This window comes from Cucurbita moschata, unplaced genomic scaffold (genome assembly GCF_002738365.1).
Source record: "Cucurbita moschata cultivar Rifu unplaced genomic scaffold, Cmos_1.0 Cmo_Scf00030, whole genome shotgun sequence".
NCBI classification, from domain to species: Eukaryota; Viridiplantae; Streptophyta; class Magnoliopsida; order Cucurbitales; family Cucurbitaceae; genus Cucurbita; species Cucurbita moschata.
In genome coordinates, this window is record NW_019268546.1 from 1,607,952 (window position 1) to 1,629,775 (window position 21,824).

A 21,824-nucleotide genomic window follows, 5' to 3' on the forward strand; every position below is an offset into this window, starting at 1 on the left:
AAAGATTTGTTTTCAATATGACTATAATAATATACCTATTTAAAAAATGAAGGTACCTTAAGCTTAGAATGACTTATACAATGACTCAAGGTACTTCTCCCTCGTTTCATTTTCTCCTATCTAAGAATCTACCTTACAAGTAAATTCATATAATTCTAATTTGAAGATTCAAATTATAAATGTCTAGACATCGTATCAATATCAACTAGTCATTCTTTCAAATTCGACTCTTAAAAATGAGTCATTTATCTAGGTAATCCTTTAATTGTTCAAGCACTTTACCTGAGTTATTTGCATTCTTGGGAACCCTGTTAAACATACATGCTTCCAAAACCAACAAATTCTCATACTACTTTCATTCAATATTTGTTACTTTTTCTCGTACGTGGGACTCTATCTTCTCGAGTAGATAAACAAAAACAAATGAGGCATAATTTATGGAATAAAATAATATGGTAAATGAAAGTATGAAATAAAAAAATTTCATTATCATTTGCATTATTGGAACCCAAAAAATATCTGCACTCCTGCAACTAGATCAGGTAATAAAGAAACATTGGTTCATCTGATTGAATTTAGAAGAGTTGAAGAAACCATATGAATCTGAAACAAGCTGTAAATGCTGTTATGACTGACACAATGGTAGCAATACATACTATTTAAGGGGTTTCAGTACCCGGCTACGGTATTCCCCAAGGGCCCATATAGGGAAAATGTTACGGTATGCTGAATAGCTAATCATGCAGTTCTTGTTAAAGACACCCATGATCTCCTGTAACAAAGAAATCTATAAATTAAAAACACAAATACTGCACTAATTCTAGATAATGTGTTGCTTACATTCTTTGATATTGGTAACTGCAAACCAGGCTGCATTTTTTAGTAATTTAACTGAAGAGAGTAAATTCCATAGTTACCTCTTGAGGAAAATCTCCGTCTTCCATCTGAGAATTAATTAATACCCTTGCTGCACGGTGTAATGGTGTTGGATCTCTCTCAGACTAACCACCAGAAAAATTGTAATCATTACAATGAGTTGATATCAAAAGCTTAAAAACATCTTAGGAAGTAACCAAATTATACCCAATATGAAGTAAATGCAAAACGAATCATGCTAAACCAATATTTGAAGGAAACCAATGAATATCAAATACCTGCCCTGCATCGATGAGGGATAACATAGCCCAACCAGTATTGACAATATGTGGCCTGTCATCTTTAATATTTGTGTACACCTGTTCAAATGATAATAAGATTCATGAAACGGAAGAGGGAAAAATAAGGTAAAAATCAGTCACGCTTCACATGATCTCATGATCCAGCAAACGTAGTGGGTTATATAATTCATAACATAAAAGTAGCCCAAAATTCCAATTCATTGGGGAACTTTGGCTGTGACTCGTAACATAAAAGCAGGCCAAAGTTTGACTCCGTTGAAAAAATAGACAATTTTGTTCAACCCCTTGTAAAAATGCCTATGCACTGAATGTAATGACTTTAAATGAGTAGAAATGCTAATGAAGGTGAAAAAAAGTTCCATAATTGATACAACCTTATTCTGGCAGGAAAGGTAACTTTCTCCCCAGCCACCGGCAGCAAGCTCTCTGGACAACAGGAAATCACAAGCTTTACGAAGGCTAGCACAGTTATCGTATCTCCTTCCAGCAGCGACCAGCCCCCTTATCCCAAACCAACCACCATAGGTGAAGCAGACTCCCCAAGATCCATACCTAAAGTTCATGCATATAATATATCAGCCTATGCCGCTCACAAGTCACAGTATAGTATAGCACAACAATACCATTCTAGTAGAAAAGTCATTCAAAGAGACTAAATACTTTTTCTTAAGATGGAAAACCTACTTTCATAGAGCAAATGAAAGGATGTATAAAGGGACTAAACGTATCAAGTTAACTTTAAAAATATAACCAGGAAATTGAAACAAACCAAGATCCATCAGTTGCTTGTATACTTTCAATGAAGTCCGCAGCTTTAGCAATACAATTATCAATTTCATCCCTTCTATGACCTGGATATAATTTCTTGAATGCTGCAAGTGCTTGAATCGCTGCTGAGGAACACTCGACATATCTATATATTCAATTGGTCTAACATCAAATTCAAGACTAATATACAACAACAAAAGGCTAAAACAATGAACACGAGTGTTTCAAAATCTCACGGGTAGTCAATGACAATATCGCCAAAAGTTTCAGCAGGGTTCATTAGCTGAAAATTAAACGCAAATAATAAGTAATCCAAGCTACACGAAGAGGGAAACAAAATAACGTGGATAAGGATTAATTTATTTACCTCCAGCCACCGATATGACCTGGTCAACTCATAAGTTGCAAAGCCACCATCAGTATTCTGCAAGCTAATAACTTGGATTAAAGGAAGGCTATGGCTAATTAACTTGGATTTGAAGAATAAATATATAGAGTATGCTTGGATTGTAAGAAGCCTAAATTATTTTGAACTCAAGGGTAATTAATAGTACACCTTCAGATTAAAAAGACGAAGAAAATGATATATGTTATACCTGGTGATGCCAGAGAGATCTATAACGAAACCTAACCCATATATTTGTTATACAAGTCTAACCCATCAGCATCCAATTCCAATAGACACTTACGTGTATTATTAAAAAAGCATACAGCCATAAACCCTGATTACTTGAAGTAGGCACACAGGAGACAATGAAGAACTAGACTCGATATCCATTTGTCACGCAGGTTGAAGTAGCCACAGGGGTCAATTAACTCGATTTGTTTGTTTAGTTACTATGCCTACCTCGAAGTAGGTTTTACACGAACCACTATAAGACACAAGGGTGACAGATCTTGTGAGCTAAAAGTATCTAAAGAAAGAAATTCATCAATTGGCATCCACGCATAAGTTTTTTGATAGAGTAATGGTTGACTGGAAAAAAGTCTTTGGTTGGTGGTGATTCAGCTTGCATTAATGAGTACTCGATCAACGACAGAAACATCTTTCAATGAAAATCTTATCAATTCACCCATTAGACAACAAGACTTCACTAGTCAAAACTAAACATAGGATCAATGCCAAGAAATAGACATTTAGGTTCAAGATTGCAAAAAGCTTGGAGGAGTGGATCTTGAGGGAGGAAATTTTTCAGCTGAAAGTCAAAACCATACCAAATTCAGAACCATCTTACATCAAGGCACATTAACCACGGTTACCTGTAAGGACAGGATGACATTTACAGCGTTGTATAGCTGTTGTGCATCAATTGACTTCCCTACTATTTCTGAAGGAAGTTTTGACAATAAAAGAACAGCCTGCAGAAATAGACAAATATCATTATTTGAAGAAAAGTAATGGCCAATGATGTCTGATAATTGTTCGGGATGGTAAGGTGAAGCAATGCCGGAAATTTTCATTTCCCACTCTAGTGGATTTTCATTCTTCATTACAGATTGTCAGACTGAATATGAGAAACCTCCTCAAGAAAAATTAGTATTCTTCCCCATTTAGTTTAATACTCTAAAATATTTTTACATATAACAAAAAGAAAATCATAGTTTTTTGGGAAAAAAAATTATAAGATCATTTTGATTGAATTATTTCATATCTTTTACTAATTTAAAGGTCTAAATAATTGATAATTACCATATGAATTAAACTTTTAACTACCAAATCATATAAAAAATAAATTTTAAAAACAGGTTTAGTGGTAAACTCTACTAAAAATTTATATATAAAAACAAATCCATACCTTCAAACCTTCAGCAGTGCAGTCAGAGATGGGCCATCCATGATCCGCAGTTGAAAATGGCCATGCACCTTTTGAAATATGACGGTACCAACTTTGTAAATCTCCAGGACAATCTTCTAAGACCTGTAAAGTAGAAAACTGAACAAATACACACAAGCAAAGAGGAGAACGCGAAATTAATAAGAAATCCTTCTAATAAGAACCTGGGAGTCTTTTATATACTTGTGCGCCTTTCTTAAAGTTGTCTCATATTCTTCAACGAGCTCAGTTGAAATGATGGCTTGAACAGCAAATGCAGTATCCCATAATTGACTTCCATTATAACCCTACAGTAAACAAACATAGACATGTATGATATATCTTCGGAACTTCCAACTGTTGCTTGGTGATGATAAAATCTAATAGAGCATGCTCAGAAATCACAACCAGCTCATGCAACAATCCGCTGAGAGATAATTTCCAATTGGATGAATAATGTTTAGTTTCCTTCCTTTTCAACATTTTTCTTCTAAAATCTAACAAGGCATGCTCAGAAATCACAACCAGCTCATGCTTACTGTAGTGCAAACAATCCGCTGAGAGATTACTTCCAATTGGATGAATAATGTTTAGTGTCCTTCCTTTTCGATTGGTAGACCCACTTGCGAAATATTAATTGGTAGACCCACTTGCTAAAGGACTCACTAAGGCAACCTTTGTGCATAGTGTCTCAGTCATACTTTTTCAACCGAGTGCTGTCGTGATCTTGACACGCTCACGATCAGTCTTGAGAGAAACCCAAGCCCCATATTCATTTTTCATCCGGCTTTATGACTTTTTGGACCTTAAGCAAGATTTGTCTTCGTCAACCGAACATCACTCATGTAGAATCCAAGCTTGTTCAGCCACACACGCCACCTGCGCGTGTATGTTCAATCATCTACGACACAACCGACTTGCCTCTACACTAGGTCAAGTCATTTGGCTCGACCTTGTTTTTTACTGAAGTCAAGGTCTCTTGTGTGCAACGTCGATCCAACACCATCTTGGTTCCCAATTAATATGGCCCTCCTTTCTTGACATCATCCCAAGTCACGGGGTGTCATCGGCCATCCAAGCTCACTCGGACATGTCATCAAGCATCAAGAGCAAGCCCACTTGTCGCTCATAACATCAAGACATCCCGTACATCCATCCATCCGGGTTCTATCAAGACATTGGCCCTCTCATGCTCATACCATGTCATTTACGAACTCTGTACCAGATAGCCGATGCATAATCCAACCTCCGACACATGGGCTAGGGCGCAATACCAGTGCACCTGTGTCGCCCAGTACTATCTTTGAAAAACTCATTTCAAAGGAAGTCGCTCGAGACACTCGTCTCGAAACGCTTGCCCTCATTGTATCACATGCATATGCCACAGGATAGCTCGCTCAGGCCCAGCAGTGGTGGAGAGCTAACACAATTCCTCCCTCTAAGGTACATTTTGAGGCATGTCCAAATTGATGGGTGTAGACATGATTTTGGCGAACGGACATACAGTGTCGTGGAGTATTCGTCTGATGTCCGACTGGCATCGAATTTGGCGAACTTTCATATTTCATATGAACGGACTTGGCTCCAAAACCGCATATCCAAATTCCCTTCGGAGACCCGACTTTCGAGGTTAAGGCCGGGGGCCCTACCTGGCCCTTCAACAAGCCTATATGTGAACGCTCATGTTTACTCCTTGACCCTATCTTGCTTATCCCCTTTCCTCTTCAATGCATACATTATATGGTGTGTTGGATGATGCACCGTCCTCCTCATTCGCATCATGGCATTCTTCTATATTGGCCCTCGCGTGGTTGGATGGGCGCCACTTGAAGGTCGTCGAGGCTTGTTTCGACGTGAGGGTTACAATCTACTCTCTTCATAGTATGGTTGTGACACATAGCATTGATTGAGTATTAGCTACCAACTTGAGAGGGACTAGCGTGAGATCTCAAGCAGCACTATTAGGAATTAATCTAAACAGAGATTCCTCTTGGGTGATACGTTATTTTTTAAAATAGTGGATCTTAGTCCTTTTTTTTCTTTTCTTTGGAGTTTTCGTTTCTTTCATTTCCATGTTTCTTTCTCACTATGAGAAACCATACTTCCACAAGAAAATGAAAGACCGTGTTTTTTTCTTATACCCCTTACATCATTATGTATAGACCACATATTCTATGAATGATAGGAAGAAAAACCGTTTTCAGTATAGCCATCTTGCTTCGAAGATCATAATTGAGAAAATTGGTAGGAAAAAAATAGGATTCATAAATTCAGAGAGGCAATTTGTCGTTATTTGTGAACCTGCATTTTCATGCCATCTTCAGCAATCCACAGATAGTCATAGATTCTAGGAATATGCAATTTGAATGCCTCTGAATGTGGATCTTCCGCCCAACAGCAAAGCATGTTTAACACCTGCACAAAAGAAGTAGACAATCAAGGCCTCCATGCGAAAAATTATAGAACACAGAGTTCCATCCAGGTGAGTTCAAGACCAGAAGAAAAGAGCTGACCTAATTGTTTCATTAATGAGAACTTCGTAGATGGCCACAAAATTAGTTTATATACATATTTTTCTTTTTGATATCCAAAAAAAGTAGTCTGTTATTCATGTAAAACATAATTTATAGTTCCTAAAGCATACCTTGTTGACAGGCCCTATGCATATATACCGAGTATTTTCATCTTCATAGTGGATATGCTGCATTACACTCTGCAAAGCCTTTTCCCTCAATCTTTTTGCAGGCCAGTGCATAAAAAGAGGCTCATATACATGGTGCAGCGAAGCCCACAGAATATCCTGAACCAGCGGATGTGGGTAATACAGATCTTCCTGACAACAATGGCAAAGCAAACTGTGACCATCAAAAAACGGCATCTTTCAGAGAGATCTTCAACATTTTCCTTACCCACCTTTGCACATTGATTTCGAGCCTTATTCCAATCAACTTCATGATAAGGAACAAGATAAAGTTCCTTCCTTAAAGATCTAATTATAGGCGTTATAGGACCAACAAATCTCTTGCCATACAGATAACACATAGGCAAGTATACCATTCGACAGTGACACCACATCCTTCCTATCAAATGAAAAAATTAGGAGTCACCAACAAAATTAGCAGCCATGAACAGATGATAAAGTTACTATAAAAGCATTGAAAATAAGATATAAAAAAGAGACGATAAGAATTGAACTTCAAATAGTTCATTTCGCAATGGTAAAACACTGAATACCTAGTGGTATAATCTGATAATTCAAAGGTGTATGTATGAGATGTTATTAACTAACAAGAAAAATGCATTCAGGAATAAAACTCTAATTGATCACACATTTAAACAAATCAAGAGGAAGATTGAGGTATTTAGTGAAGAGAAGATGTGCTCATATCACTAATGAAATGGCGTATTTCGATTATCTTTTTTATCCTCTAAATTCTACAATGCTTTTGGATTTTGCAATGGAGTTCAATTTATTTCTCTCTCTGTTGCAAAAATAAGGTCTGACAAGGGGTTTCCTCCACATTTTAGAAGCTGTAGTGTGCAAAATAAGTTCTCTTTCATTAGGTAGGTTAGGCTCCTGCTTGAAGTTGAAAGAAAACACACACACAAGATTACATACGAAGCAGCAACAATGGGTGGAACAATGTCCTTCGAATCATCGTTTGAATAAGAACATATATTGCTGTTTGAATAAGCTGATTGTGTTTCATTAACAAAAGGGAATGATGATTGACCTGGATGACAAGGGAGAAGATAAGGCAAGAGCCATAGCTCTGGAGGAAGTGGATTATTTCCAGCCCATTCATATACTCCAAGTACCTGTCACCAGTGAACATTAATTACATCAACACTTGGATCATAAAACAAAGAATCAGAGACTTGAGACCATACTGAAAGCCACATTTTCCCCCAAGAAGTAATCGCAGCTGCACCACCATGATCCAAGATCCATTTCCGTGCTTTGTCCACAGCACCCTGCCCATCTTCAGCTTCTTCACCAAGCAATCTCAAAGTAACATAATTCAACACAGATCCGAACATTGTGCTTGGGCCCTCAATATGTAAACCCCAACCCCCATCTTTATTCTGCATTGACATAAAACATCCTTTTAAGTTATTTAATTCATTTCTAAATGCTAAGGAACTTAATGTTAGTTCTGTTCTAGCCGTTTCTACACCATAAACCTAAAAAATAAGCAATTCAACAAGGCATAATTGTCCGTTTTCCAGTAAAATTCCTTTACCATTTACCTTAGTCCTTAGTGGATACTAAGCCAACCATGGAAGAAGAAGAAGAAGAAGAAATAACAAAATTAAAAATTAAAACCTTGCCTGATGATTGTACAGATATCTGCAAATCTCACGCTGGTGTTCTGTAGATAAGACCGCATTCAAGGCGCCAGTAATGGAAAGAGTAATGACCTGCAATTGGTAGACGAACATACCAATGTACGTGGTTAACAATGCATCGTTTCTTATCATTTAAGGGATGGGGAAAATTGGCATTATTGCTGTACCATACATGTTCCTAGAAGCTCAGAACAAACTACACCATAATCTATGAAGTCAGATATATAGAAAATGCTGCTTCGCAGCTGTTCTCTTACCAAACCAGGTATTAGAAACATCGGGCCGCCATAATCACCAGGCCAGTGACCGTCATCTGCCTGGATTGTTGAATAAAAATTGATAGCCCTTCTTAGAGTGCGCGTTACTGCTTCCTCTGTCACGTCTTCTTTATCTTTAACTTTGATTTGCGGTAGATTCACAAAGGACGAATTCTCCTTCGCAAACTGCAATTAGAAACTTAAAGCTATAATCCCTCATCCAAAACATAGTAGTAAAAAGAAAAGAAAAACTGCAATTTTCTAAAACCCTCTCTTCCTTTCCTAAGCAGTAAAGAATTTCCTTGCTCAATGAAGTGAAACTTTTGCGTATTCCTCAAAGCGCTGCTATGAATCCAATTAGCAACAATTGGGGGTGGGAGCACAATTTGCGGATCTCAATACCATAAATTCATGAGTGTCACTTTCAGTATTAAAATGAGTAGTAGACTTCTTTATAGCCAAATCAGCCAGTTGAACAGAAAAGCGGCATGGATCAAGGAACTGTGCGGTCAAATTTCAAAGCTTAATGTTTAGTTGGAGAAGGAACCTGCATTCGCATGAGGAGATCAGCACTATGCTTCTTCTCGAATCTGTGATCGGAGAAGCGCTGACGAGCCTGTTGTATTTGCTGAAGATCCTCGGGGGAGCCAAGTCCGGGATCAAAATGCCAAACTTGGCGGCCGACGTGGTTGTTGAGAGTTGAAAGCCATCCGCCGGCATTGGAAGGATCGGAAGGCACTGTATCTGCTCCAATCTTGAGCTGCCACATTATGGTTTGGATTGCAAAAGAATTTTGGTTGTTGAATTCTATTTATGAAGAAGAATCCATTCAGTGCTTCACCAAGCCACTCACTCCCAGCGTTGAACACATCTTGAACACATCTTCCTCAACTTCGATGCTGTTTGGGCGGAGGGTTGTGTTGGAGGTTAATTTATTTAGTCTAAAGAGAATACAACCATGGGAGGCTAGAACTTTATGCTAGGTAAAGTTAGGCAAAAGTTTAATGCAAATTAATTCATTTCATTAATGAATAGGGGCAAAATAGACTTTTCACATAGTGCACTCCGTTAAAATATCGCAAAAATAATAGTTCATTCAAAAGTGGATTTCCTTGTTGGCTCTCATTAAAATACTCTCTGGATGAGGGCTATAAATACACTGCTCCTTTCCTTCTTTCATTCAGTAATATACGAGAGTCTAACGACGATAAGTAAATGAACAATTACCCTCGTTTGCAATATTGGCCACCATAGCTCATTTTAATCCTAATGTATGAGTTTTGATATTTACCATTTTGCCATCCAATTGAACAGGGGTCAACTATGGAGCAAATTATCGGGGCGAGGTAGGGTGTTGGCGAAGGAGAACACCATTGATGTTTGAATGGTTCCACAATAAACATTGGGATACTAAGTCCTACGAGCTGACTAAGAGACGAAAGCTTAAACGATCAAGCATACAAGAAATATGATTGTCTTTTAATGACAGTCCTTAGATGTAGTAGTCAATAGCGGGACATTCAAAGAAGCTATGCACCTTCACTAAATGTTAATGAAAACAAGCCCTTTCATCCGCTCCTCTTCTACTGAAAAGAGGGTCGAGGGCAACGCATTCTTTTTGGGACCTATGTGTAGGCTATTACAGACGCATCATTAAACACTTTGCGAAGCATAGAACCCTATCGACTTTGCAAGTAAACAACTTTCTGCTTGGAAATTACACAACCATCGAACCTTCTTTATCATGATTCCAACCCACACCTAAGACCCAAGATTGAGCACCAGAACAGCGAAGAATGTGATGAGTTCATATTCTTCAGTTTCGACTATAAAACAGATAGTGACGATGCTAAATTTTAGAGGATGTATTAATTCAACGTCCAAACTAATAATTACATCAATATCATTTAAAATCAGTTTAAAATACTTAAATAAAATTAGTATCCTAGAAATAAAAATTATTGCGGATTAATTATTATTATTATTTTTTTAAATCTTTTAAAAACCCCACACGTTGCAATGGAAAATAATAAATTTGGAAATAAAATGACGTGGAAAGCTGATGGTCACATGGATAAGGGGCAGGGTCTCACCTAATCTCATCTGCTAACAGTTGTATGAATTTGTGTTGGGGCTAGCTTCAATAATACTTTTAAATCTGCCTAATGATGCAATTAATTAGAAAATTAATAAGAAAATTATTGAACGTTGCTTAATGTGATACACATAATGGATCCTTTTAAATCTCATGCCAATACAACAAGAGTGTAATTCTAACTTTTTTGGGGAGAAATTTGAATATGTTCGAGAAGACTCAATGTTCTTTAGATCCAACGGTTGAAATTCAAAACCAATATCGATAGCATCCTCGTCGAGTAAATATTTTCGACGCGAGTTTTAGAAAAGTCAAAGAAAGCCATATGTTGACCATTTTACTTTTTTTTTTTTTTTATATTAATTTGGATCTCTTCCAAACCGGTTCTCATGAATTTTGTTTATGGTTCCTAAAACTAGACTTAAATATGAATCTAATAAAGAAAACTTGGAGAAATTTAGATATCGGAAGCTCGAGAACAGAGGTCCCGAACGTCGACGATGAGGTAAGTAGCCATAATGGATGTTTCTTAAGAAATACTAGTAAAAATTAATCGGATTTTAATATAAACCTAAAAAAAAGTATGATTTAAGGATATAGGGAAGAAAAACACTAAGAATCGAGAGTTAAGGCCCTAAACCGATTAAATTACTCTCGAGATTTCAGTAACGTTAAAATGACTCCCTAAATGAATTTTTCTACCCATGAAATTTTAATTCTGAGCCTAATATGACATGTTAAGATAATATATATGAAATTTGGTGGCCAAGAATTAGTGAGTAAAATGACCAAAATGCCCCTAGGAACTCTTAAGGTATTTCAAGGTCTAAATATCCTCCAAATGAATTATTAATTTTTATAAGGTCTATTCCAATGGAAATGTATATTCAAGATTTCAAGTTAGATGAGAGAAGTTTGAATCCTAAATCAAGTTAGAGCCTAAGAAACGCTTAAAGGGAATACCTCAGATAGTTCTTCCTAGAACTCAAGACTCTTCTAGAATTATCTAAAGAACTCATCATGACTTCATGACATTCTAAATGACTCACGTATGTTACTAAGTTATGCAGAGCTTAAGACATGATGATTTATTCTTCCAAAAATTACGAACCTTAGAAATTATATGTTTAAGACGGAGAACCAAGGAAAACACTACACAAGCTCTACAACTACTAAGGTAGGAAAAATGCTAGGTATCGCTCAAGAATAAGGGATCGAGGTCCTTAAATTCAGAAACTTCTAAGACCTCCCACGGTACAACATGTTCATAACTTAGACCAGCTACTTAGAACGTATGAAGCCTTGAGCACAGGTATTCAGATTATGTCGCTTGGAATGTATGAAGCCTTGGGCATAGGTATTTAGGCTTTATCACAGGACAAGCCCTGAATGCAGGTTTTCAGATTACGCTGCTTGGAACATATGAAGCCTTGAGCGTAAATATTCAGACTATTCTGCTTGGAACGTATGAAGCCTTGTGCATAGATATTCAGACCATCACAAGGCTAGCCTTGGATGTAGAATTAGACTACATCGCTTGGAACGTAAGAAGCCTTGGACGTAGGTTCAGACTGTGTCACTTGAAACCTATGAAGCCTTGGACACAGGTCGTTAGGTTCATGACTCGTACCGTAAATCCTAGGGGAAGTATCTTGGAGAACGAAACAAGAACAGAACAAATAAGCAAGAATGAGACAACGATCCAGGACTAGAACATGGATCAAGATCCAAGTTCTTAAGACAAGAACCCAAAGCCATAATAGTAAGACCCTTATGCCATAACCAAGATTGGGACCAAGGTCATAGATCATGTTAATAACTCACAAGTCAAGAGCAGAACCAAATGACCTAAGTACTTACAATAAGAACCCGAACAAGAAAATAAATAATGTGGTACCCTAGCATATCAAGAACACAATTAAGAGCCTACAAGTAGGCTACTTATTGAGTTCTTGTACTCACTTCATGTTTTTCGTGTTTTTTAGGTAAATAGAGAGATAGTCAAGGTCAGGAGCAGACTCTTGAGCAAGTGTCATAACAAGCCTCACCCGTCGTCCTCAACTCATTTTGTTTTTAAATATTTTCTATTTTTTTTTTCCTTATTTTGTGTTTTAACTACTTATGTATCAACTCTATTTTGATATAGTATAAATATAATATATATTATGTTTTAAATCACAAAAAATTTACCTATATTTTTTCACCAACGAGTCAACCCCAAAGTCAAGTCGCGTTCGTGCCTTACATGAGGAGTCGCTTGCACGGACCAAAAAGAAAGATGTGGTTGATTCTTCCTTTTGAAGTACAAAGGGACATGACAGCCACAATATCTCACAAACCCATGACAACGTCAACCCCTGGAAGGAAAAGAGGATGGTCAAGTGTTACTCTTGTGGAAAATATGAGTATTATGCGGTAGAATGCCGCAAAAAGAAGCGAGATTAAGAGGCAAACCTCACATTCACACATGACCAAGAGCTCACATTAATGTTGACCGAGAAGATGTTAAACTTATTGATGTTCAACAATGAGAAGGTTATGGCGAATCTTCTCGTAAAAGAAGAAGACCGAATGGAGACCAACATGTGGTATCTAAACAACGAAGCAAATAACCACATGACTGGAGATCGAGCAAAGTTCAAGGAGCTTGATGAGAAGCATGTTGGAAAAGTGAGGTTAGATAAATCTCTTCTTTAGGTTAAAATAATTCCTAATTTTTAGTTACTATGTTTTAGATAACTACTTTTTAGTTAAAGCCCAGAATTGAAGTGAGTGGAATATCCACGTCTAGTGGGTTGACTCTAATTAAGTCGCCATTTCTTTTTATTTGTAGGATATTTAAATATCCCGATTCAATGAAAAAATAAAATTATCTGCTGAATCTGAAATACATCAGGGTTCGTGATATATCATGAAAATACACACATCCCGATTATAAACAAAATTGTTAGTAGTTTTTAACTCGAGGAGACCTAAGTCACTGCTTAAAGTTCCCCTATTCAAAATTTCTCTCTCTTCAAATTGTTCGCTCCTACTTCAATTGTCTGTTTCGATATATTCGGATCATGAGCTGCATCCAACATTTGGTATCAGAGTTAGGATGCCGAAACAAATGTAGTCACATAACAATATTATTTTTTTTTAGGGATAAATATTTATTTATTCTCTAAAAAAAATCAATTATAATATTATCAGAAATATAAATATTAATCCAACAGAGCAAATTTGGTTAATTACTGATTATTGAAACCGAACCGAACATTTTGATTAAATAAATAAAGACAATGGCAATATTGTAATTAAGTAATTACTCGAGTCGGGTCGGGTTGAGAACCCGTGCGAAATGCATATCCATTGACCATTATCCAATCCAACCCAATCCAAGTGGAGAACGGGTAGCCACGTCGCTGACCTGGCAGCGGGACCCAAAGTATTCCACACGATCTTAGCATACACCCTCCACCACCGAATCACATTCGACCCTTTCCAGTTCCCATATCATGATATGGATTCATAATTGATAATACAAACAATTTCTACTCTGCCTTCCTTCTACACACACTCTCCCTCTCCCCTCGCTCTGCTTTCTTCTTCGCTCGCGATCTCCTCTCCACCTCGATCGGGACCGGTAGGGGTTTGATCGATTTTTGTTATTATTTTGATCCTTCATTTCTCCTGCTAGGAATTTGATCTGCTTTCTTTCGATCAATTGTTGTTCACAATGCCGTCCGTCTATGGAGATCGGTTGACCACTTTTGAGGACTCTGAGAAGGAAAGCGAGTATGGATATGTCCGGAAGGTCCGTCCCAACTTCTCGATCTGTTTACTTTTTTTTTTTTTTTTCTTTCTCATTTTTGACTGTTTCGATTGTTTTCTCGATCATATTACATGGGAATCAATCGGCATAACTTGATTTTATATGCATTCTCCGCATACTTCAGATGTCAATCCTTGTTTTGTATTTCACTTTTCGTCTTCCCGTCTCGATGTGCAATTTATTTCGTTTCGATTGAATGGTACTAGATTTAGATTTTTCAGATTCGTGTTTGATCTTCCATTAATGGATCGGGGCTTTTATTTATTTTCTAATTTTTTTTTTATCTTATTTAAATCTAATGAGTTTTCTACTAGTTGGTATCATATTTTGCTTTCTCTATTTTATTATTAATGTTTTCCCATTGTAAAAAGGGAATCAAGTTTGCCCATTATGAAAAGAAATAAAACATATCATGACGATTTTAGTTAGTTATATGCTCATAAATGTATCAATATTAATCTCTTTGTATGTCTTTTTCTTAATACTTTTTAATCTCTGTATAATATATATATATATATATATATATATATTTCTTCCAAATTTCTTTTTTCTGGGTTATGAAACTCTCATGTCGTTCCCAGGTATCTGGACCAGTCGTCGTGGCAGATGGCATGGGAGGTGCAGCCATGTATGAATTGGTTCGTGTTGGTCATGATAATCTGATTGGTGAAATCATTAGATTAGAAGGAGATTCTGCCACAATTCAGGGTATGCTACATTAGCGCAGAGTTCATTATCGCTACTACGTTGGTCCTCCTTTTATATGTCAAGAAGATGACAGAAGACCGTCCTAAGATTTCATCATTCCATGCTTATTACATTATATTATTCATGTTCAATGTTCTTAGCCTCGGTAATTTGACTGGATTTTTCCAATTTTATTTTAAAGTTTATGAGGAAACTGCTGGTTTGATGGTGAATGACCCTGTTTTACGTACTCGTAAAGTAAGCATTCCTTCTTTCAGTTATTACATTTATCCTTTCAGTTCTTGAATCTTTATGAATTAACGGCGTGTCAACTATCAGCCATTGTCAGTGGAGTTAGGACCTGGAATACTGGGAAATATATTTGATGGCATTCAGGTTTGCATTACTTCACGAATGTTTGTATTTTAGATTTTTTACTATCCATTTATTATTGATTTCTTTTAACTTCAATTTTGAGCAAGTAGAGGCCATTGAAAACAATTGCGAAGAGATCAGGAGATGTCTACATTCCTCGTGGTGTTGCTGTCCCTGCACTTGACAAAGACACACTTTGGGATTTTCAACCCAAAAACCTAGGTATGTTACGAGTCTTACGACCATACAATTTGTCTTACGCACATGTGTTTGGTACTGTTTTTTGAATTGCAACAAGTTTGTATCTCACAAAAAACATTTCAGGTGAGGGCGACTTATTGACAGGTGGAGACTTGTATGCTGTAAGTTGCTGCTATCTAGCTTTTTTCGTTAAAGGCCCTTGAAATAACAATGTTTTTGCTTGCTCCGAAGATCTAACATTGATACTTTCTGATTCAGACTGTCTTTGAGAATAGTCTAATGGAGCACCATATTGCACTTCCTCCTGATTCTATGGGGAAAATTACCTATGTTGCACCACCTGGTCAATATTCACTAAAGGTTCTAGTCTTTTCTTATCTCTTTTTTTTTTTTTCTCTTTTCTTTTCTTTTCAGTTTTGTTACGTATTTTTTTCTCATCTATTTTTATACCTTTTAATATCTATCTTGTACTAAAAATTTAAATTTAGTACTTGGTTTTTTTTGATATTGGTGGTAGGTTCTTTTTATTATTATTATTTCTTTTATGAGGATGGTGGGGTTACAATACCTAAACATATGTTCTGCCTGTTGTATGCAATTATATCTTAGCAAGTTGCAGGCGATGGTTTGCTTCTACACTTGGCAATTGAAAATATATTATTATATGTTGTACGTATTAGTTAGATTCTCCTGGCCTTTGCTTATCATTATCTTGTTTATTATGTATAGTTCTCAGACATTACGGATTGGTTTCCAGAAATGTTTTCTGGTAGGTGGTTTTTGATTAAGTGAGGGTAGTTCAGAGAGCTCTTTTGGTGCTCTTCCATGATAAATATAAACAACTATATATACATAGAAATATAAGTAATGTAGAGAAATAGAGGTTTTTATCAAATTTATAATTTAACATATTAAACTTACGTTTTGCAATTTTTTACATATTATCTTAAAAAAAAAAAAATTCAGTCTTAAAATTCTGGAGTGCAAGTTTGTACGAGTATATCCATCCATGAATCAAGAATTTGAACTAGGATTTACGTATAGATGTAGGAAGATCTGTTTGGAAAGTAAGTAAACCGTTTGATATTTGGTCCTGGCAGGTGCTACTACCACTTTATTAATCGATCAAAACTTTTTTTATGATCTTACTAAAGGGATAACATTTGTATTGTCTTAACAAAGTATTTTGTAACTGAAGTAGTATTTTGATCAATTCCCATTAGGTTGGATGCTTTTTAGTTTCCTTGGTAGAGCATCTTTTTTCCCTTGACCTTAGGCTGCTGTTTTTTCTTTTATGTCAAGTAGATGCTTGTTTCTTATCCAAAACATCTTTCTTTACAGGACACTGTTTTAGAGCTTGAGTTTCAAGGAGTTAAAAAGCAATTTACCATGCTTCAGGTTTCTAAATGATTTATTATTTATGGTTCCTTCATATTTTCATGGTTCAATAAGTTCTTTTATGTATTCACGTGTCTATCCCTGTGTAGACATGGCCTGTACGTACTCCTAGACCAGTTGCATCTAAGCTTGCGGCCGATACCCCTCTTTTAACTGGCCAGGTATATAAGATGGTTGTTTTACCTTTGGTTTTTCCCCTTATAGAAACTGTGTATTTCTAGTAATTTATTTTTTTAACTACATCTGTGTATGTGACTTCAACGTGCAGCGTGTTCTTGATGCCCTTTTCCCTTCTGTTCTTGGTGGAACATGTGCCATTCCTGGAGCATTTGGTTGTGGAAAAACAGTCATTAGTCAAGCTCTCTCTAAAGTAAGCTATTTTCTATATCTAAGGTTTGATGTGATCTTTTGTGGTGCCAAAATTTATTGTTGCTGAATTTTCATGCAGTACTCAAATTCTGATACTGTGGTGTATGTTGGTTGTGGAGAGAGAGGAAATGAAATGGCTGAAGTTCTTATGGATTTTCCTCAATTGACAATGACATTACCTGATGGCCGTGAAGAATCTGTCATGAAGCGTACGACCCTTGTGGCTAACACTTCTAATATGCCTGTGGCTGCTCGTGAAGCTTCAATTTATACAGGTAATAATTGTCCAAGATCCCTCTTTTCCCATTGACCATGTGTAAGTTACCCACAATGATTAACTCTAATTTATTTGGTGCTATTGTCTTATTGTCTATCCTTATTGTTCTTTGCATTGCTATTATGATGAACCATGAATGTAATTTGACCGTAAAAAATTTATTTCCTTTTTAAATTGTCTCAATATTGTATTTCCTTCTATTTTCTTTATGATAAACCATACTGTGATTGAGAAAATGAAAGAATACAAAGTGCATCAACAAAACCAACTCCCGGAAGGAACCAAACTAAAATAGGGAAGTTCTCCAATCAAACATGATAATTCTTAAGGGTAATTACACCACTCCTTACACGCCAACATCCAGGGGAGACATGGAAACTATCAAGAGACCAAACTTCTTTCCTCCGACTTCTTTAACTACTATAAAAACTCCATTGTTTTTCCCACCCCAAAACAAAACACAAATGCTGGCAAGCCACAAAAGTGGCCCTTTTACGCGAGGGAAATGTAGCATAAACTCCTTGAACATGGAGCTACAATCTCTAGGCCGGGCCGAGTTGAATATTCTGTTATGTTCTGTTGAACTCATTGATAAGTACATCTTGGAAAGAATTAAAATACTTGCAGTTGATTTTTACATTAAATTTTCGTTGTACCTATATTCTATCCTTATAACATTTTATTTCTTTCAAGTTTTGTTGAGCCTGGTTGAGATATATTTGTTGTATTGATATCCACCATAACAATGCATTAATGTGTGCAGGAATTACTTTGGCTGAATACTTCAGAGATATGGGATACAATGTAAGCATGATGGCAGATTCAACATCCCGATGGGCAGAAGCACTGCGTGAAATATCAGGACGACTGGTAAATAGCTGGAGCTTGTTTTCTAATTTTATAATCATTATCTTTACATATATTAGGACTTGTTTAGAAAATTGTGTTTCTTGTGTGATTTGGTTAGATTGATTTTGTGGTGCACTATTCTGATCTTTCTTTTTCTCACCAAGCACCATCATCTCATAAGTTGTAACTAAAACTTTCTCACTTCCAGCCTTATTAATCTCAATAATATTTAAACCGAAGAAACATGGGTTGAAAGTGTGCTATAATTGTATAAACCCGATTGTCATTCTTTAACAACCTAGGCATAGACATGATAGGTAAACATACATACACTCATTTCTATAGTCTATTGTGCTATAATATTTGCATGTTAAATAAAATTGTTACATTGAAATTGCAAAGTAAAAGACGAGATAAGAAATATGACATCTCAAAACAATGAAGCAAACTGTATATCCAATAAGATTCATTGTCTATTATCAAAGGCGTATAAAGGGAATACCAATCTAAATAAACGTTCAATTATATATTTAATTATATTTTTCTCATTTCCTTGTTTTTATTTTTTTAAATTTTTAAATTTTTTATGTTCATCTAGACTATGTCTTGTTCACTTGCCTCTGAAATTAAAGAGCATCTTATTCTAGTTAAGCATCTGATTAGTTTCAAGATGTTGTATTTACGTCACACTGACACATAACTCAATATGATTTGTCAGTGTTGCATATAAGCATTCTAAAGACAGTGTCCACTGCTTAGATTTCTTAGCTTGGAGTTGAACTCTTAAGATGAGTGCACGTAACTATTGTATTTCTGTTGTCTTATTGTTGTTGGACTTGTCTTCTTTGTTCCTTTTTCAGGCTGAAATGCCTGCAGATAGTGGATATCCTGCATACCTAGCAGCACGTTTAGCCTCTTTCTATGAGCGTGCTGGTAAAGTGAAATGCCTTGGTGGGCCAGAACGAACTGGTAGTGTTACCATCGTCGGTGCAGTTTCTCCACCAGGAGGAGATTTCTCTGATCCCGTGACATCTGCTACCCTCAGTATCGTCCAGGTGAACTTTTTCATGACTATTCTAATCTGGTTAGATTTTATATAGTTGTTTCTACAATCATTATTTCGCTCTGTGATTATTATGGTTATTTAAACGGTTTGTAGGTTTTCTGGGGTCTAGATAAAAAGCTTGCCCAGAGGAAGCACTTCCCATCCGTAAACTGGCTAATTTCGTACTCAAAATACTCTACTGTATGTTAGCGGAGCTCTCTGACTTGTGTTTTCCTTATTTGTATCTTCCATACGAATTCATTGAGTAATGCATCTTAATTAATTTAACTTTTTTTATTTTAGGCATTGGAATCTTTCTACGAGAAGTTTGATCCAGATTTTATCAGCATCAGGACAAAGGCTCGAGAAGTTCTCCAGAGGGAAGATGACCTCAATGAAATAGTCCAAGTATGTCTGCTAAGTGCAAATTTCCCTCCCCCTCCTCCTTCCCCTCCCCTGTCCAGCTCTTTCTTTCTTTCACAAGTAACACATCCACCCATGCATACACATCCGAGGAGTATATAAATAAGACTTGGTGGTGAATTTTATAGAAGACAAATTTCACTATTTTTGATTTTGGGATTATGGCAGCTTGTAGGGAAGGATGCCTTGGCTGAAGGAGATAAGATTACCTTAGAGACTGCAAAGCTTCTGAGGGAGGACTATCTCGCTCAGAATGCATTTACTCCGTAAGTCTTGGCTACATCATCCTTGTTCTGGTCTTTACTCCAGCAGTGGATGTTATATAGATCAACCATTTCTAGATTTTTTTTATAAAAAAATTGTGGGTATGACAGGTATGACAAATTCTGCCCCTTCTACAAGTCGGTCTGGATGATGCGCAATATCATCCATTTCTATAATTTGGCTAATCAGGTAGAGCTACTACTGTTTTTGACCAAATCATATCACCATTGTTGAAATGTGAGGTGGTAGGGTGAGGGTCATAATTTTGGTTGGATATTGTTTGTTGCAGGCCGTAGAGAGGGGAGCAGGTATGGATGGCCAAAAGATAACATACACTTTGATTAAGCATCGGTTGGGAGATCTGTTCTATCGCCTGGTGTAAGTAAAAGAAAAGTGGCATTGGCATTGCAATATTTTGATTGATTGTGATAGTAGATGAACTAAAAACATTTGGGGTTTTGCAGGTCTCAGAAGTTCGAGGATCCAGCTGAAGGAGAAGCAGCTCTTATTGAGAAATTTAAGAAGCTACATGAAGATCTTACAAATGGTTTCCGTGCTCTCGAGGATGAAACTCGGTAGATTTTCTTTTTTTGCTTTAAAAAAAAAGATTGCCGACTTCATTATTATTTTCCTTTTGTGTAGCCTATTATTATTATTACTACTACGATGTATTATGCTCTGCAGTCGTGAGCCTTTCAGTTAGCCATTATTTAATAATCATATGTATTTTCTTTTTCCGGGTTCGACTTTGACGTTCAGATGTGAGATTCTTTGTATTCCCTTATTCATATTTTTACCAAAATCTGTGACATAATAAGATGAATCCGCGTTTGAATTTGGCGGTTGCTTTTGCCAAACCTTAGTTTTTACACCTCTCTCCTTCTAAGACACAGTGATGGAAGCTCTTGTCTTGGTTATCTTTTAGTCTCTGACTAAGAGATCCATTTCTCATATCTCAATTGATGTATGGAGCCTCACAACTTGTACTTCAACTACAACTAGTTCTTGTGTCACAATCCTTACTTCAACTAGTTTCAAAGGTTTAGAAGATCTCTATCCTATCCATTAGACAATGGATACTCTGAAAATTGTGTATTCAACGATGCATTAAGTAATCAAATATTGTTAATATTTTGATTTGAGTAATTCCATTTTAATTTGAATGGATCTCTCAGTTGTTGAGAAGGTTGTCCAAAAGTAGTATATAAGATATGCCCAGTAAACATACCCTCTAAAACTACTTACCAAACATACCCGTAAAACTTACCAACTTACCCTTGTAAAACTACTTACCAAACATACCCGTAAAACTTACCTATAGTAGCAAATAAATAATCGATAAATAAAAATAGTAATATAGATCAGCTTCTTCTAGATTCATTTTTTTTTACGCATAAATGGTAAGAGATATAATTTTTCTCCACCTCAATTAATGATAATAATTGGTGCGATTAATATTTGGACCATTATTTAAGCATGCCAAGCATTGACATACGTATGCACATATCATTTGGAATATAAAGTTGGAAGTTAATTAATTATATTGAATAAAGTTGTGGTTTTATTATGACTTTTTCATAAACCGTTTACTGTGGGAATTATAATTTCGGCTTTGGTAACAAATTAATTATGTGATAATTCAATCAGTGGTTGAGGC

At 36.3% G+C, this 21,824-nt stretch overlaps 2 protein-coding genes across 2 annotated transcripts; one reads left to right on the plus strand and one right to left on the minus strand.

The window, feature by feature from the left end:
• Positions 1 to 475: 475 nt before the first annotated feature.
• Positions 476 to 9,324, minus strand: LOC111464358 (cycloartenol synthase). Its single transcript, XM_023108533.1, has 18 exons — positions 8,915 to 9,324; positions 8,368 to 8,553; positions 8,093 to 8,182; positions 7,652 to 7,846; positions 7,495 to 7,579; positions 6,674 to 6,840; positions 6,405 to 6,593; positions 6,062 to 6,175; positions 3,946 to 4,068; positions 3,743 to 3,865; positions 3,207 to 3,305; positions 2,314 to 2,370; positions 2,183 to 2,229; positions 1,948 to 2,091; positions 1,553 to 1,730; positions 1,155 to 1,235; positions 918 to 1,001; positions 476 to 772 (listed from the first exon to the last, which is right to left on the minus strand). The coding sequence occupies exons 1-18, from the start codon at positions 9,134 to 9,136 to the stop codon at positions 656 to 658; spliced, it is 2,301 nt and encodes a 766-aa protein (XP_022964301.1). The 5' UTR covers positions 9,137 to 9,324; the 3' UTR covers positions 476 to 655.
• Positions 9,325 to 13,976: 4,652 nt separating this feature from the next.
• Positions 13,977 to 21,024, plus strand: LOC111464441 (V-type proton ATPase catalytic subunit A). The gene is made up of 19 exons (XM_023108640.1): positions 13,977 to 14,261; positions 14,861 to 14,987; positions 15,169 to 15,224; positions 15,306 to 15,362; positions 15,452 to 15,563; positions 15,666 to 15,703; positions 15,801 to 15,902; positions 16,884 to 16,940; positions 17,030 to 17,101; positions 17,209 to 17,310; positions 17,389 to 17,584; positions 18,350 to 18,456; positions 19,296 to 19,490; positions 19,595 to 19,681; positions 19,784 to 19,888; positions 20,072 to 20,169; positions 20,278 to 20,356; positions 20,457 to 20,545; positions 20,632 to 21,024. The coding sequence occupies exons 1-19, from the start codon at positions 14,184 to 14,186 to the stop codon at positions 20,744 to 20,746; spliced, it is 1,872 nt and encodes a 623-aa protein (XP_022964408.1). The 5' UTR covers positions 13,977 to 14,183; the 3' UTR covers positions 20,747 to 21,024.
• The last annotated feature ends 800 nt before the right edge of the window (positions 21,025 to 21,824 follow it).